This window comes from Miscanthus floridulus, chromosome 1 (assembly GCF_019320115.1).
Source record: "Miscanthus floridulus cultivar M001 chromosome 1, ASM1932011v1, whole genome shotgun sequence".
NCBI classification, from domain to species: domain Eukaryota; kingdom Viridiplantae; phylum Streptophyta; class Magnoliopsida; order Poales; family Poaceae; genus Miscanthus; species Miscanthus floridulus.
Window position 1 is genome coordinate 10815249 of NC_089580.1, and position 17614 is coordinate 10832862.

At 48.5% G+C, this 17614-nt stretch overlaps 1 protein-coding gene and 1 pseudogene across 1 annotated transcript; both read right to left on the minus strand.

Annotated features, from left to right (window-relative positions):
• The window catches only part of LOC136542745 (protein argonaute 12-like), a 249583-nt pseudogene that overhangs the window by 211931 nt on the left and 20038 nt on the right, over positions 1 to 17614 (minus strand).
• LOC136542817 (protein NUCLEAR FUSION DEFECTIVE 4-like) lies at positions 2180 to 4048 on the minus strand. Its single transcript, XM_066535466.1, has one exon. The coding sequence runs from the start codon at positions 4046 to 4048 to the stop codon at positions 2180 to 2182; it is 1869 nt and encodes a 622-aa protein (XP_066391563.1).

The following is a 17614-nucleotide window of genomic DNA, read 5'->3' on the forward strand; positions in this document are numbered from 1 at the left end:
TTTACGGCATGAAGGCCCACACAACCACATACGACACAAAAGGCCGACAACGAGAGTTTTACCTAGGGTTGCGGTGGAGTCGGGCGTCACGGTGCGGGGGTCACTTTCTTCTCTGGCGAGGTCGAGCGGCGTCGGAGTACTCCTCTCCCCCTCTTCCCTTCTCTCTTCTCCGCTTCTCCTCTTCCCTTCTTCTCTTTCTCCTCCTCCTCCTCTCCTTCTTCCCCTTCTTCTCCTTCTTCTCTCATTTTCCTTTTCTTCTCCTTCTCTTCCCCTTCCTCCTTCTCCTCTTCTTCTCCTTCTCTTCCCCTTCCTCCTTCTCCTCTTCTCCTTCTCTTCTTCCTCCTACTTCACCCTCTGCCTCCTCCCCTCCAACAACAGCCGGCGACGGGGGGCCACCAGAGGGCCGGCCGGGGCGGCAGGAAGGCCGGCGCGGGGGGTCACCGGAGGGCCGGCCAGGGCGGCCGAGCTCCCCTTGCTCGACCGAGACAGGGAGGGGAGGCAGGGCACGCCCCCGGGACGGCTCTGGGGCGGTGGGGCGGCGTCGGCGGGGCGGGGCGACGCTGGAGCAGTGCGCATGGGCGACGCGGTGGTGGGGCGGCGGGGCGCGCAGCGGCGGCCGGCCGCGCGGGGCGGCGGCGGGGCGAGCAGCGACGGCGGCTTGTGAAATGTGGGCGGTTGGGCCAGGCCGCTAGTCGATTTAGGGTTGGGCTCTTTACCGAGGGCCCAGATCCAGGGCCCTCTGCAAATATTTTTTATTTTTTTTTAATTTTCTTTGCCGAGGGCCATTGGCCAGGCCCTCGGCAAAGATCCCCTTTGCCGAGGGCCAGGCTAGGCCCTCGGCAAATGTTTTTTTTGTTTTTTGAACCCAGTTTTTTTTGTGGTGCTATAATACATTATTTAAAACTCAATTTTAAAATTTGGGCCAATTTTGACTTTTTTTGATATATTTTCCTAATTTATTTCTTTTCGTTGATTTTTTTTTGAATATTTCAAATTTGAACAGCAGGTAGATGGAATAATGCAATTTAGTGATTCGAAAAATGTTATTCATGGTATTTGGTGTATGTTGAGTCCCTATCCATGAACTCGCATCAAATAAGATGCCCGGAATTTGATTCGAGTTCATGGATAGGGACTCAACATACACCAAATACCACGAATAACATTTTTCGAATCACTAAATTGCATTATTCCATCCACCTGCAGTTCAAATTTGAAATATTCGAAAAAAATCAACGAAAAGATATAAATTAAGGAAATATATAAAAAAATGTCAAAATTGGTCCAAATTTTAAAATTGAGTTTTAAATAATGTATTATAGCACCACAAAAAAACTGGGTTCAAAAAACCAAAAAAACATTTACCGAGGTCCTAGCCTGGCCCTCGGCAAAGGGGATTTTTGCCGAGGGCCTGGCCAATGGCCCTCGGCAAAGAAAATTAAAAAAAAATAAAAAATCTTTGCCGAGGGCCTAGCCTGGCCATCTTTGTCGAGGGCCTGACCAATGGCCCTCGGCAAAGAAAATTAAAAAAAAATAAAAAATCTTTGTCGAGTGCCTAACGGCGGGCACTCGGCAAAGACTGACGCCAGTGGCCGCCGTGACCCATCCAGCCATATTTGCCGAGGGCTCGGCCCTCGGCAAAGATTTATTTTGCCGAGGGCCGTTTCTTTGCCGAGGGCCTATCTTTGCCGAGGGCTCCTGGGGCTGGTCCTCGGCAAATAGAGCCTTTGCCGAGTGTCCGAGATCTAGCCCTCGACAAACCCAGAAGCCCTCGGCAAATGACGGGTTTCCAGTAGTGACTGTTCTACAGGTTCTATATCTAGATGCAGTCACCACACCGAGTGCATGTGCCGCTACCAAGAATCAGGTACACCGATTGTCCCTCACCGTTTGCCAACTTTATCATATACTTTATATACCACATATAACTCACACATCTAGATGCATACACAGATTCATCCATCAGCCTCTGATGCTTCAAACAGAACAACAAGGCCTGATGCTTATTTATTATATATAATATGTATGCTCATGTGCACAGCAGTACCACTACATATATCGTTGCCTAACATATGCAGCCTAGAATTATACAGTTAAGACATTCCCAGCTTTATAGAATTTAACCATCTAACGTATGTGCTTTACCACAACTGAGAGACACACAGTACACGTCAACAATTCAGACCTTGCTGCCGTTAACGGTCTCACTGCTACTAGTGTCCTTGGAGTCAGAGTCACTGGCACCACCACTGCTGCTCGCCTCGGCCTCGTGCACCCTTCCGTCCTCTGCTCCTCCGGCAGCCGCCGCTCCGGCCATGCCGACCTCCCTGAACCGGCCGTACAGGTCGCCGCGGTAGAAGTTCCTCGTCCTCCACGCCAGCACCAGCGACACGAGCGCGCCCAGCAGCGTGACGCCGGTGATGATGAGGAACGACTCCCTGAAGCAGCGCACGCCGATGCAGGTGAGGTCCCTGCCCCGCCGCCCGCCCTGCCGGAGCGCCTCCCGGTCGTACATGCGGCCGGCGATGCGGACGTTGAGGATGTAGGAGCCCACGGGGCTGGCCACGGCGCTGAAGTTGTAGAGCGTGGAGCAGTACTTGAGCCCGAACACCTCGGAGATGATGGCGAACAGCAGCGGCCACTGCGCGCCGAAGCAGAAGCTCAGGATCACGGACGCCGCGTACAGCCCGTTGCTGACGCCGAAGGCGATGAGCGCGTGGCCCACGCACGCCAGGAGGAGCACCACCGTGAGCGCCAGCGGCCGGGGCACCTGGTACCGGGCCAGCACGTACTCGGAGGCGAACCCGGACACCACGCGCCCGGCGTAGTTCCAGATGCTCACCAGGGAGACGAACGTGGAGATGGACCGCTGCGGGTAGCCCAGCGACTGCCCGATCTGCCCCATGTTGTCCACCGCCGTCAGCGTGCCGCCGATGCCGCAGATGGTGGCCACGAACAGGACCAGCATGTCCACGCTGAACAGGGCCTGCAGGATGGTGTAGTCCTGGCCCCGTGCCGGTGGCCGGAACACGTCCTGGAAGCAGGACGGCGAGCTGTTGTCCTCGGTGGCGGCGATGGCCTGATGGCGACGATCGGGCGACTCCGGTGCCACGTTATTGTTCGACGACCGCGTCTTCTCGTCGACGGTGATCGTCACGATGGCGGCCGAGGTTGCTGCTGTTGGCGCCGGCGACGCAAGGTAGGTCTTCAGCTCTTGCTTCACGACGATGACGATCGGGAAGAAGATGAGCAGGAGGAGCACTACGGCCGTGACGTAGTACGCCGGCTTCGGGAAGTGGATCACCTCCAGCTCGACGACGTTCATGACGAGCAGGTACGCTGCCAGCACGATGGAGGCGTAGAGGAAGAGGAAGAAGGCCTTGCGCTCCCCGCGCGCGGCGGCGCTCCGCGGCATGATGCGGATGGTGGGGATGAAGACCAGCGAGATGGCGGCGGGGAGCCACGCCATGAGCAGCACCAGGTCCGCGCCGTCGTTGTCAGTTCCGTAGATGGCGCGGTACAGCTGCGTGTAGATGGCGCCGCTGAGGCCGACGAAGCCATTGAGCAGCCCGAGCACCACGCCGCGGTCCTCTGGGAAGTTCTTCACGGCGGTGACGAGCGAGCCGGACTGCGAGTTGGCGCCGATGGCGATGTACAGGCACATGAGCCACACGGGCGGCTGCGCCGTGCGGCCGGTGATGGCCAGGTAGATCATGAGGTAGCCCACCAGGTTCATGCCAGCGCCGCAGAACAGCACCACCCACGGCGGGGTGACCTCGTTGATGAGCCCAGTGAGGATGCCCACGTTGGCGCCCACGTCCTTGAAGAAGCTCAGCGTGTTGAGCGTCTGCTGGTCGTACCCGAGCGACGTCTTGATCGCCTTGGAGTAGATGCCGAAGATGTACGTGCCGCCGGTCGCCGCCATGATCAGGATGGACGCGAAGAACATGAACCACCGCCCGCGCATGACGTGCAACGCGAACCGCATCGTGCTCGCAGCGTCGGCGCCGAGGGCCGCCCCCATGGCACGGTCGCCGCCGAACACCATGTTCGTCCACCGGCTGGTTGGTTCTCGGGACGACCACGGACACACACACAAGAGGTCTCTTGAGCCAACTACTAGGTATACCACTTGTGTGAGCCCCCCATGAGTCCAGGACTATATGTAGTGAGTACTTACCACGCGGCGCTGCGCAGCGGACCGGCGTGAGTACTCGCGGACCGCGTACTCGCGGACCGGCGTGAGTACTTGCCTCAAACTGGTCAATTCTGACGTGCGTTTTTTTCGAACCATCAAGAGGTCTCTTGAGATAAAAAAAAAACCAAGTTTGATGGTTCGAAAAAAAACGCACGTCAGAATTGACCAGTTTGAGGCAAGTACTCACGCCGGTCCGCTGCCCAGCGCCGCTGCGCAGCGCCACGTGGTAAGTACTCACTGCATATAGTCCTGGACTCCTGGGGGGCTCACACAAGTGGTATACCTAGTAGTTAGCTCAAGAGACCTCTTGTGTGTGTGTGTCCGTGGTCGTCCCGAGAACCAACCAGCCGGTGGACGAACATGGTGTTCGGCGGCGACCGTGCCATGGGGGCGGCCCCCGGCGCCGACGCTGCGAGCACGATGCGGTTCGCGTTGCACGTCATGCGCGGGCGGTGGTTCATGTTCTTCGCGTCCATTTTTCTCACACGTCTGTGCCGCACGAGAGAGCGTGCCATTTTTCGTGCCGCACAGCGTGCCATTTAGAGCGTGCCATTTTTGCCGCACAGCGTGCCATTTAGAGCGTGCCATTTTTCTCACACGTCTGTGTCGCACAGCGTGCCATTTTTCTCACAACAGCGTCTCACACGTCTGTGTCGCACAGCGTGCCATTTTTCTCACAACAGCGTGCCATTTAGAGCGTGCCATTTTTCTCACACGTCTGTGCCGCACAGCGTGCCATTTTTCTCACAACCATTTTTTCACAGACATTGGTGTCGATTCACGTCTGTGCCGCACAGCGTGCCATTTTTCTCACAGACATTGGTGTCGATTCACGTCTGACAAGCGTGCCATTTTTCTCACAGATTGGTGTCGATTCACGTCTGTGCCGCACGCACGTCTGTGACACATTGGTGTCGATTCACGTCTGTGCCGCATTCACGTCTGTGCCGTGTCGATTCGTCGATTCTGTGTCTTCTGTGCCGCACGAGCGCTTCTGTGCCATTTTTCTCACCGACATTTGGACATGGCGTTGATATTGGCAGTGGTGTGGAATGCTGGAGGGGGTACACTACCACACTCTATTCTCTCCTAGTTTTTTTTAGCCGTGTCCAGGACCTGCAAGATTAATTTTTTGGAAATAAATCCCACGGTGGAAAATCACTTAGCTGAGCAGAGCTCGAACCCAGGACCGGTGGCTTTCACACCGGCAGAGCTCACCATCCGAGCCAGCTCGGTCCCCTCTCCTAGTTACTTGGCATGCAGTAGTAGCATATGTACTATCTGTATGTGCTCTAAGCTCAATTTAAAGCTTCTGGAGGGGGCATAATGTATTACCCACATTCGTGGTGCCCTTTGTTACTCTGTCATCAAGGAATAAGTTAGGTCACCAATTACAGCCTTACATGACTACTGTTCTATATCATGCAAGTGTGCTTTGTACTCACTCCATTCCAAATTTAAGATGCTTTGGTTTTTCTAGATACATTGTTTTACAATGCATCTAGACAGTGTATATCTAAATACATAGATGATTGGGAAAGTTTCGTGAAGTTTGGAATCAAGAAGTCACATAAAATGATAAGTTAAAATCTTTCTTAGGTTGCTTTATTAAGTGAATGGAACTATAGGTCATCAACCAAACCTTGCTACCTTGCCCAAATGACTCTAATTGAGCTCTGCAACAAAAGTTAGGAAGGGTTTGTGTTGAGAACATGTCAAGAAAATGCCTCAATTAATCGAAAACCCTAATTCCAAGATGCTGCTTTGACCAAGATGAAGAATTGGTTCATGTACCGGATATAAAGTTTGACCTTTAATAAAAGTTGAAGCTTGAATGGAGTAGAACAAACTTTGTTTTTGGACCAAGAGCCAGATAAACTTGGAACAAAGTCAAACAGAGGCTCGAAGATTGAATCAGCGGCTGTTTTCGGACTTAAAAATATTCTAAGTCTGGAGTTTCACTAAGCAACGACATTGGCATTCCGCGTTCTCTAAATTTCGTTAAGTAACTTGACTTGACCCCAAAATAAGAGTTGAAGCTAAGTTCATGAAGAAGAGCATGTAAAAGGATGGCACCAGTTTGACCTCGTTTTCACCATCAATTTGAATGTTTGCTTGTCGCTGTCAATACGCTGACACTAGCAGTTGTGGCTTAATTACCCATTGATGAAGAGCTCTAATGACCATGCGGCCTTAATCAAAGTTGGAGAGTAATTAGAGTTGAGCAAACTTCATTTTTGGTCCACTATCTGATTCAGCCTGGAAGCGGCCCAAATCGAATCCCCACCATGTCCACTCCGGCGCTCGCCACGTGCTCGACAGTTTGCCTGCGTGGCCACCATGCACCAGAGCGCGCCCCACCATGGCCGACACGTGTCCGACCTCCGCACCACGTGTCGCCATGCTCCCTGTGCCTCCAAATGCGGACGCCCGAGCTGCCCTGGCATCCCACACTCGCTCTCTGCTCCTCCTCGCACCCGTCCAGGCTCTCGCTCGCCCTCTAGCCGCGCCAGCGCGGAGCCACCATTGCCGCCGCCGCCGAGCTCCACGGCCACCGCCACTCGCTCGTCCTTCGATCACCCTCTGTCTCTCTCGTGCACCGTGGTGTCTTCTCCAGCGTGCTCCGCTCATTTTCGCCTGAGGAAGCCAGCTGCTGCCACCCTCGGGCCGCCGCCGGCGTGCTGCGCTGCCGTGGCCGCTCGCTCGCAGGTGGCCAAGCCTCCTAGGGCTGCTTCGGGCCAAGACGAGCAGTCCCCTAGATGCTCGTGGGCTCAGTGGTGCTCGTTCTGCCATTCTCCATCGCCGCCGACCCTCCTCCGGCCGGATTCCAGCCTCCCCGCCGGCCATCCCTGGCTCGCTGTTCGTTTGATGAAGTGAAGGACCTCGCGCTCGAATATGAGAAAAGGGAGGGATCTAAGTGCGAATCAGTGACTTGTTTGAATAGTGTTAATGAGGATCTCTTCGATGGAGTTTGATTTGTGTTAACTGCAGGGTACCCAATGCAAGATTTATATTCCTTTTCTTTTTGATTTTGGCAGATTTGGATGATTAAGTTTGAAAATTCATAGTAATTAGTAGAAATATTGTAAATTATTAAATGAGTACTTTTTGGAATCCTTGTGAAATTTTCTATGCAGTAGATCTATAATATGACATGTTTTAGTTTAAATAGTTTGCTGTAAAAATAGATTTATACAGTTAGGTTCTTAATACTTGTCATGTCTTGTCTTTTTCATAAACTGCAGTTGTGGTGCTCAAATAGATGTGAAATTTTTATGGAGTGCTACTAAGGTGATGTTTGATGTCTGGTAAAAATTTCAAGAGTTTAGGTTTGATGGTTTGAGTGTTATAAAAATAACAAATTCCCTGTGTTGCTTTGCCCCTATTCTGAATAGGTCTGCATGATTGAATTAATTGGCTCAGTTAAGTTATGAATCATGACTTGATGAAAATACATGAGTTGTAGTACTTTTCTTAATATTTCTAAAAAGTTCAATATCATGATTTTTGGTTAAGTATATCTTGAGTTATACTTGCTTAAATCTCTATGGCTGTTTCTGCCCAAACCCAGACATGGTTTCCTTGTTGGCACTGTGGGGCTTTTCTTAATAGTAGAATTAACTTTAGGTATTTAAAACAAAGTTGTTTATAATTTTTTAATATTTCTAAAAAGTCCAGAACCACATTTATTGGACATGTATAACTTCAGTTATATCTGTTTAAAGTGGTATGTCAGATTCTATCCATGTTTTCGATAGAGATGCATTTATTGGATTAATTAACCTTGTTAACTGTAGAATCATCTTAATAGGAGAATAATAAAGTTGTAGGTAACTTTATAAGATTTTCAAAAAGTTATGATTCATGTTTGTTGAAGGTATAGAACTCCAATTATGCTTCTCTGAAGTTGCTATCAGTTTTCTGTACCACTGCTGTTGGGCTGCATGTTCAGTTTTGCTTGTGCAATTATTTTCATGGTGGAAATGATGTTTTTTGTGGTTGTAGTAAATACCAAAGTTGTATATAATTTCATAATATTGATTGTGTTAAAATTTCATGACCATATATCTGATAATTTAGGAGCTATAGATTTTGTAAGTTCATTGTCAGATTTTGCATGCTCTCTATATAGATCTGAATGATTGTGCTGTTTGACTTAGCTAAGCTTTGAATCATGTTTTGGAGATAATAGAAGAAGTATAGTGATTTTAATGAGATTTCTATATTGTTAAATAGCACTCCTTTTGGTGGTCTAAATCTCCAGTTATAAGCTTGTGAAGTTGCATGGTAGAATCTATCCAAGTCTGAACAGAGGTGCCCAATTGTGCTTGATTGACCTTGTTAATTTAGGAATCACCTTGTGATGATAATAAACATGTTTTAGATAATTTAATAATCTTTCTATAAAGTCTAGGATCACCTTATTTGGATGTCTGGATCTCTAGTTATGAATAAAACAAGTGACTGCTATGCCGCTATCTAGATTTCTATACATGTGCTAAGTGATTGCTTTAGCTTGCTCTTGTTTTGGCTAAACATGTTGGTTAGTTCTTGATCAATGCATAGGTGCAATATCTAAACTTAAGTTCACTTGTGTTCCATGCCTAATATGCTTGCTATCCCTCTATAATAGGTCGTGTGATGTTTAGTTAAAATAACTCTAGGTGCATATGTCATGCATGATCTTATGTTTACCTTGAATGCTATTATGCAATGTGTCTCATATTACCATTCTTAATATTCATGCACTTGCATCTTGCATCTCATCTAGGTACGCTAGATGAACCACGTGAAGGACATGAGGTTGGAACTGAACCCAAAGACGGTGTTTGGTGGACCTATCCCGAAGATGGAAGGACCCCTGGAGTACATGTCTGAACAGGAGATGCTCACCAAGCGAGTGTCATCTAACAAACACTGACCAAGTGTTGGTTTCTAGGCAAGCCCTAGAGCATTCTAAGTCTCCCAGTGTTTTACAAAATATTACTCGAGTCCTTTATGATTGATGCATTAGGTTATAAGAGTTGATTGGAACCACTTGATGCATATAATTTCCTTGTCCAGAAATACACCTTTAACCCTGTGTAGGTCCAGGATTGAATATATGCTTAGCCATTCTTAGAGCGATAGAAGTCGGGTGATTTCCTGTCACCTGCGAGATATAGGTGGATACCAAAGCATGGTTGACTATATTTTCTATCATAGAAAAGAACCATGGGGTAATGTAAATGGAGACCATGCGGGATGTCGATAGAGGAGCAACAAGACATGGAGGTCTTGGGCGTGGATCTATCCTCGTCTATGTCGATTAAGGACCGTACCATTGTTGGTGCTTCTAACAAGATTGAACGTATGCCTCTCACTTAGCTGGCTGGATAACTCGTTCCGACCGCGAAGCCGAGTAGCTCAACTCAGGCCGGGCCTCATTCTGTTGTGTGCCCTCTGTGGGGAGCAGATCAATAGACCATGGGCAAGCATGACCTAAGCGACCTGGTCTAGGACCGTGGGCAGGCATGGCTTGAGTGACCTGGCTACCGTTAGTCCCTGATTGCGCAGCGCTGTACGAACCCGTGAAATGTGTACCTGAGTTGTACCAAAGGTGACCTGATGTGACCCCGACGGGGGAAGTGTGGGTTTGTGTTAGGAATAAATTCCCAGCTGGTTGAAATCGATTCGAATCGTCGTCTCTCCCGGATAGTGAGAAACTTGGCTAGTCCCAACATCGTAGTAATTGTATTATGGAATATGATGGTTCGGATAAATATGGAATTACTATACCTGCTATGGTTACTATTGTATGCTCTTAAAATGATGTATCACATGGTTGGCATAGAATAGTTGCTAATCTAGAGATGAGTAGCTATAATTAACTTGATGACCAAAGTATAATTGTATAATTGAGTTAATCGCTTTTTATGCAAAATGTTGTCAAGCTACCTCCACTTATAAAGCCTTGCATAATCCTTGGAGTCAATTTATTTCTGGTTTATGACAGGTAAGTCTAGCTGAGTACATTCGAGTACTCAGAGTTTATCCCACCATGTTGCTGGTGAGGTTTTGGCTTACTGAAATGGTGGCTAACCGCCGGTGGGCTCGGTGACTCTATATTACTTCTCATCTATATGCTTTTATCTGAGGATGTCACTTATGCTAGCCATGTATTTGGAACTTATATTAATATAATCATTTGAAAGCTATGTTGTTTTCACTAATCGGTTTTGAAACTCAAACTTGTACTATTATTTGTGAAACCATTTGTAATATTATTTCCGCTGCAACTCTGCATATGTGATGTGTATTTGCTTAATCATGCGATCTTGGTTATGATGTTGATTTATCGAGGTCCTGCGTGACACTCGGTGTGTGTGTGTGTCAACATGTTAGCGGGGACAGCCGTACTTTATCTTGTATAAATTAGGTAGTTCTGTCACAAACTACCGGTATGTGAACGCCCCAATCCGCACCGAGACGCTCGCAGCGTCATCAGCAACTAGCATCAGGCCCGACATGATGATGACGTCTACCAGGCAGCGATGAGGGCAGGCGACATAGATCCCAACCGAACCATCAAGGGGAGCGGTGAAACATGCCCCAGGCATGGTCATCAGCCAGACAACCGGAGTCCCAGCCCTGAGGGCCCAGGACCACGGGCCTTTGGCCGATGTATCCGGAGAACGCCGTTCCCACAGCGGTTTCGACCACCCACCAACATCGCCAAGTACATCGGGGAGACAAACCCTGATATTTGGCTCGAAGATTTCTGGCTCGCCTACCGAGCTAGAGGGGTGGATGATGACCTTTTCATCATTCAATATCTCCCCATCTATGTGGGGGAACATATTCGGGTGTGGCTCGAATTCCTCCCACACGACAACATCCGTGACTGGGCGGACCTCAAGGGGGACTTCATCAGAAATTTCTAGGGGACGTATGTCCACTCTGGTAACTCCTGGGACCTCAAGAGCTACCAGCAGGAGCCTAGCGAGTCCCTGTAGGATTACATCTATAGGTTCTCCCAACGATGCAACTCCCTCCCTGATGTCGTTGACGCGGACTGAAAGGATCAAGATGCCCAAGAGGGGGGGTGAATTGTGATAATTCTAAAATTCTTTGCAATAATTAAACCCTATAGTTAGCCCAATTAACCCCTTGTGCCTAGAAAGTGTTTCTAATGGTCTACCGCACAAAAGTTTAGCAATCTATGTTCCAATCCTACTCTAGCATGGCAATTCTATGAATATAAAGACAAGAATCGAATTGCTCAAAGTAAAGAGAGGAGAACGAATGCGGCGATGTTTTGCCAAGGTATCGGAGAGTCGCCACTCCCCACTAGTCCTCGTTGGAGCACCCAAGCAAGGGTGTAGCTCCCCTTTGATCCGTGTAAGGATCAAGTGCTCTCTACGGGTTGATTCTTTGACACTCCATCATGGTGAATCACCCACAACCGCTCACAACTTGAGTTGGGTCATCCACAAGCTTCGCCGAATGATCACCAAGCTCCCAATCACCACCAAGCCATCTAGGTGATGGCGATCACCAAGAGTAACAAGCACGAACTCTCACTTGACCATGACAAGCCTAATGAAAAGGGTGGATGCACACTTTGCTACTCTTGCTTTCACTAATGAGGTCTCACTCTTGGATTCTCAAATCTCAATCACCTCACTAGGATCTTGCTCTTCTTGGTACTCTCAAGGGTGTTTCTTAGCTATTAGAATGAGCAAAAGTACCCCCTCACCCAAATGGAGGAAGTATTTATAACCCCGGTTGAAAAACAAACCGTTATGTGCCTCTATGGGGTGATCGGACGCTCCAGTCATGTTGACCGGATGCTCCGGTCAGTTCACCCCGACTCCCAGTGTTTAAGTTGTGACCGGACGCAGGACAGCGTCTGGTCACAATTTTCCTTATCTAGAACCTTACTGATGTTGACCGAACGCTAGAACCCTAGCGTCCGATCGCTTGCTGCTAAGCGTCCGATCAGTAGCTGGAACCTGACCAGCGTCCGGTCAGCACTGACCGGACGCTTCCAATCAGGATTCTCCCTCTCTAGGACCTTACTGGAGTCGACCGGATGCTGGGACCCAGTGTCTGGTCACTCACCTCTCAGTGTCTGGTCACTTCCAGATGACTTCACCTTGATCAAATGAACTGACCGGACTCTGCGCCAGCGTCCGGTCACACCAGAACCAACGTCCGATCAGCATTTGACCCTCCATTCACTTCCAACTCTCAATCATATGTTAATGAAGTTTGCTCCAATTGATCTAAGGGCTTTTTAGGAGCTACCTAGTGCTAGTTTTAACAAGTGTGCAACACACCTAACTCACTAGACTCACCTAGGTCAAGCTACCCGTCCATACCACCCTTAATAGTACGTCCAAAGGAAAAATAAAGTCCTAAACTACTCTAAGTGTCTCTTCAACACCAAACAACACTTAGAACTAGTCCATCCTTAACCTTGTCGTCCATCCTTTGAAAACCGAAATGATTTCCATCGTAGGGGCATGACAACCATGATTGCTCAATCAATTGCCATTATCATGACCTAACTTAACTGCGTCTACAAAACACGCGTTAGTCACAGTAATCTTGTATTGCCATTAATCACCAAAACCCAACTAGGGGCCTAGATGCTTTTAATCTCCTCCTTTTTGGTGATTGATGACAATACCACCTTGAGTATGTGAAAGAGTTGAGGTTTTTAACATGCTTGGTTCATATAAGCTTTTGACAATAAGAACACAGGAGTATGACAAGCTTATATGACCCAAGCCAACATGATGTACTCAAAAGATATGAAATAAGCATGAGTACAAGTAATAAAGCTCATTTGCATCAGAGTAAAAGTAATAAGCATGAGTACAAGTAATAAAGCTCATTTGCATCGGAGTAAAACATGGAAGCAAAGCAAATGAGCATAATACAAGTGATATGACATATAAATAATTCAAAGTAGAGAGCACACATGTCACACATCACATAAATATCACGATCACATAGATATCACTATCATATAGATATAGTTCGATGCATGAAGATAAACACATGAATGCATAATAGTGTATCACACATAAAAATCAAATGTAATAGATAAGCTAATAAGTAAGCCCCCCTAAGTATGTCGCTCCCCCTAAAACTAACATACTCGATCCCTCTCCCCCTTTGGCGTCAAACACCAAAACCTAAGGGTCGGTCGACGAGGCTACAGCGGACGAGTCGGGCGCTGAGGTACGAGGAGCGAGCTGAAACTATGTGCCATCATCATCTGATCCCAAGCTCTATGCTATATGATCCTCTATAGCTAGCAGTGATGCTGAAGTGGTCTGGGTTGGAGCGGGGACTGGTGCGGCCTGAGACTCTATAGGTATAACTAACGCAGGCGACTCTGATGACACAACTAAAGAAGGGAGCGTCTCTGTAGTCCCGATAATAGGTGCAACTATGGAAGGACCTAGGACATGTAGATATGGTAGAGTAGGCTACCCTGTCAACTCACTAAATGTTGCTCCAAGACTCCTAGAGACTGAGGGATCTGGCACTAGCAGTGAGGAAGTCTGAGCCGGTGTGAAGCCTGTCTGAAGAGGTGTGAACTGCGGGGCTGGCACTGGTGAGGCAAACCACTGGGACACCTATTATGTAGGAGAAGGAAACTATGCTGGTGGCTGTCCCTGACTCTGAAGCCCATTGGGCTGTAACGCTGGAGTCATAGAAGTGGTGGCAGACTGGCCTATCTGGGGTGAAGGCTGTGGCAGTGGAGCTCCAATAGCAATAACTACATGCTGCATAAATCCAAGTAGCTGCTGCTGCTGATGCATGGTCTGCTGCTGCTGGATCACCTACTACTGTCGCTGGAACTCATCATGCCTAGTCTAGAACTATGCAAATGTAGCAGCAGTCTCCTGGGCCTGGCGAGCCTGATCCTACCTCATCCATTCAAGTATGGAAAGTAGAGCAGGGTCTATCTACGATGCAGGTGGAGCTGTACTAGAGCTACCGGCCTCATGGTCATGATGTCGAGGAGGCATCTAAGGGATGGCCAGATAGTTGTCATCAGAACTATCACTAGGGTCACTCTCGACCATCCCGTCCTACTGAGCATCAAACTCCTCCTCTGTAGCTGCTATACCCCTGATGGTCTCATCCTGCTAGGCTACAATCTCTGGCACATCTAGACAACGGCGTGACTAGCTAGGTGCCTATGTTCTTCTATGATGGATAATCTGTGTCATGTTATAGGTAGGAAACTCTATAGTGGCACCACTATACTCTACTAGCATCTCAGATGGCCTCACTATCACTGCTCTGTGGATCAAGAAGGTAATCCTATGAGCATAGGGCAACTGTCGGTGACCTCTGAATCCCTCTACAATAGTGTCCTCTATCTCTGAAAGTAAGAGATCCCAAATATCAAAGACAGTCTGCTGCATTAGTGAGTTTAGTAGCCATAGCTATATGCGAGTCAAGCCCTCATGATATACCATCCTTGGAAGCAGGGTCCTCCTCATGATAGCATCAAGCGCTCTAGCTGTAGGAGTGAGGTCACTGGGTGTCCTGCTCGACCCTTCACCAAATGACTCTGTGAAGCAGTGGCAGACCAAATCTATAGGAGGCACCATACCGCCATGTGGGCATCTAGGAGGCGTTGTCTGTCCATAGCAAACCTCATGTAGCCGGATGGGCTGCTCTTGAAGCCTAAGAATATCCCTAACCCTAAAGCTCATCAACCTATAATATCTGCCTCTAAATGCAAAGTGTATGAATCTATGCTGCGGGTCAATCCATAGTGTAACATAGAACTCATGAACCCAAGATGGAACATATAAGCCGGTCCATCCGAGTAAGTCTATCAGCCCTGGCAAGTAGGATAGGTAAGGGCGAATATGCTCTCCAGCTGCTGCTAAAATGGAATCAATCTTGTACTTCCTCTGAGATTTGAATACAGCCCCACTGTTAAGATATGCATGATAGAAATCCTCCTGCAGTGGTGTGTAGAAGCCCTCTGATGCACGCTCATCCCGCCTTAGTGGAAACCACTCGTCAAACTCCATGAACCTGAGCTACTACACCTGCTTGGCCATGGTAGCCCTCAAGTCCAGATGAGTCACTAGAGGAGGACCCTGTGGTCTCGGAGGTGGACGAGAACCCCTCCGCTATGTCTCCACCTTCGGTGTGACTGGAGCATGGGTACGACTAGAGTGGCATAATTGTGGCTGAGGTGCCAACTCTGTCTCCTTAGCCTGCTCTCCCTCCTGAGTCTGCTCTGATAGGTGTGGCTACTGCTGTAACTCCCCCTGAGGCTGACTCTCCTCCAAGACAACTTGTCGTCCCTCAAGCATGACAGTCCCAGCTGGACCACCATGACGGCGCTCAACCTGCTCAAGTGCAGCTCTCTGTACTGGTGAAAGTTGATCTGCAATGACAACACCACTACAAGCACCTCCTCTCTTTGCATGCTCTGTGGCCTCTACAACTGCGGCTACTCTTGTTGTATCTACATCTGGATACTTGTGCTTCTTTGTTGCAAGCTTCTTCGTCGTCTTGCCTTTTGCATCAGTAGGCAGGCGAGGTGGACGCCTCGGATCCTCATCACCTGGATCACCTCCGGCATTCTTAACATGAGCCATCTGAATAGAACTGTTGCCTCTAACAAAGATCAACTGCCAATTGTTACTTCTGAGGCTTGGCCTCAATCCGTACTCGTGAGCTTGGCCCCGAGTTGACTAACAACTGCCAATGAGATCTCAGAAACATCGACTCGCTGCATGTTAGAATAGATTAGATTTATAAATAATTTTGATATATCTAGAGATATGAAACCCTAAGAAAGCAAGCAATAGATATGAAATTGGACATGAGGGCTTGCTACCTGATGAACCGGTGATCCAAAAAGAAGAGGAACGACAATCAGGGAACCGCTGGGAGGAACTGTAAAGCTAGGGTTCTGGTGAGGTAATGCAGCGTTGTGGTGGCTCGGTGAGGCAGTGCGACACTAGGGCACGAGTGCATGCTAGTGAGGTGGAGCACGGCGGAGCTAGGGCACGGGCGTGCTATTGTTGGCGCGATGGTGGCGCTGGCGCAGGGCACAATGGCTCGGGTGCGCGGGGAGGCGCGGCTGTGCAGCAGCGCTAAAGCAGGGAGGTGCTGTGCAATGGTGTGGAGCAGTGCAGGCGAGGTGGCGCGGGCATGGCTAGCGGTGGAGTCGCGGCGGAGCAGAGGCGTGGGCAGGAAGCATGGTGGCGTGGCGAAGTCGGCGGGTTAGGTCAGAAACACGCGTGGCGAATTGGGTTATATGGTGGCCCCCCGACGTGACGGATAAGGAAAGATAAGAGAGTTTGGAACCCGCACATTTTCTACTGACTGGACGCTCCGGTGGCAACGACTAGACGCTGCCACCTAGAGTCCGGTCGATTCCAGAGAGATCCAAAACCCCTGGAAACGCGACCAGACGCAGCCAGAGTCTAGTCCACACTGCCTTGATCGCCTTCGCTTGATTGGACGCTGAACCACCATCTAACCGGACGCTGAACAGTAGAGTCTGGTCACTCCATCGTAGCAGGTTCACCTTCTGTGAACTGACCGGACGCTAGACTTCAGAGTCCGGTGCAGCGTCCGGTCACTCTTTTTCCAGCAAATCTTCAAAGTCCTTCGTGCTGCCTATTCCCAATCAAGTCCCAACTTCAATAAGATCCAAATAAACACTAATTGGGACTGATATGAGTGACCTCTCTCAAACCCTCAATTTTTTCAAAAATACTTTGCCTTAGGCTATAATTCTTTTTAAGAAAATAGGTAATAAGAGGGCAATTGAAGATAAACGACAAAGCAACATTCATGCATATGCAATGCAATACTTGAAAATAAATCTAGTTGCTTGTTAAGTTTGATCCAAGGTTAAGCTTCTTCACTCGCTTTCTGGCGGTTATCTTAACCATGTTAGACAAGCCCTATTTGCATTACCAAAGATTAAACATGTTGTATATTACAATGCAATGCAAGGGACAACACAATCTCATTTTCTAGTGAACTTCCTAAAATCAAGAACATTGAGCTCATTCCGCAATCGACAAAAAGTCGCCTCATCTTGCGGTTTAGTGAAGATATCCGCCAATTGATCCTCGATCCTTACACCTTCTAATGATATATCATTCTTAGCAACATGATCTCTAAGAAAGTGATGGCAGATATCTATGTGCTTGGTGCGAGAGTGTTGAACCGGATTATTAGCAAGTTTTACCGCACTTTCATTGTCACACAAAAGAGGTACATTTTCTAGAACTACACCATAGTCTAGCAAAATTTGTTTCATATAAAGTATTTGTGCACAACAAGCACCTACGGCAATGTATTCCGCTTTGGTGGTGGACAAAGCCATACTATTTTGTTTCTTGGAGGACCAGGACACAAGTGATCTAC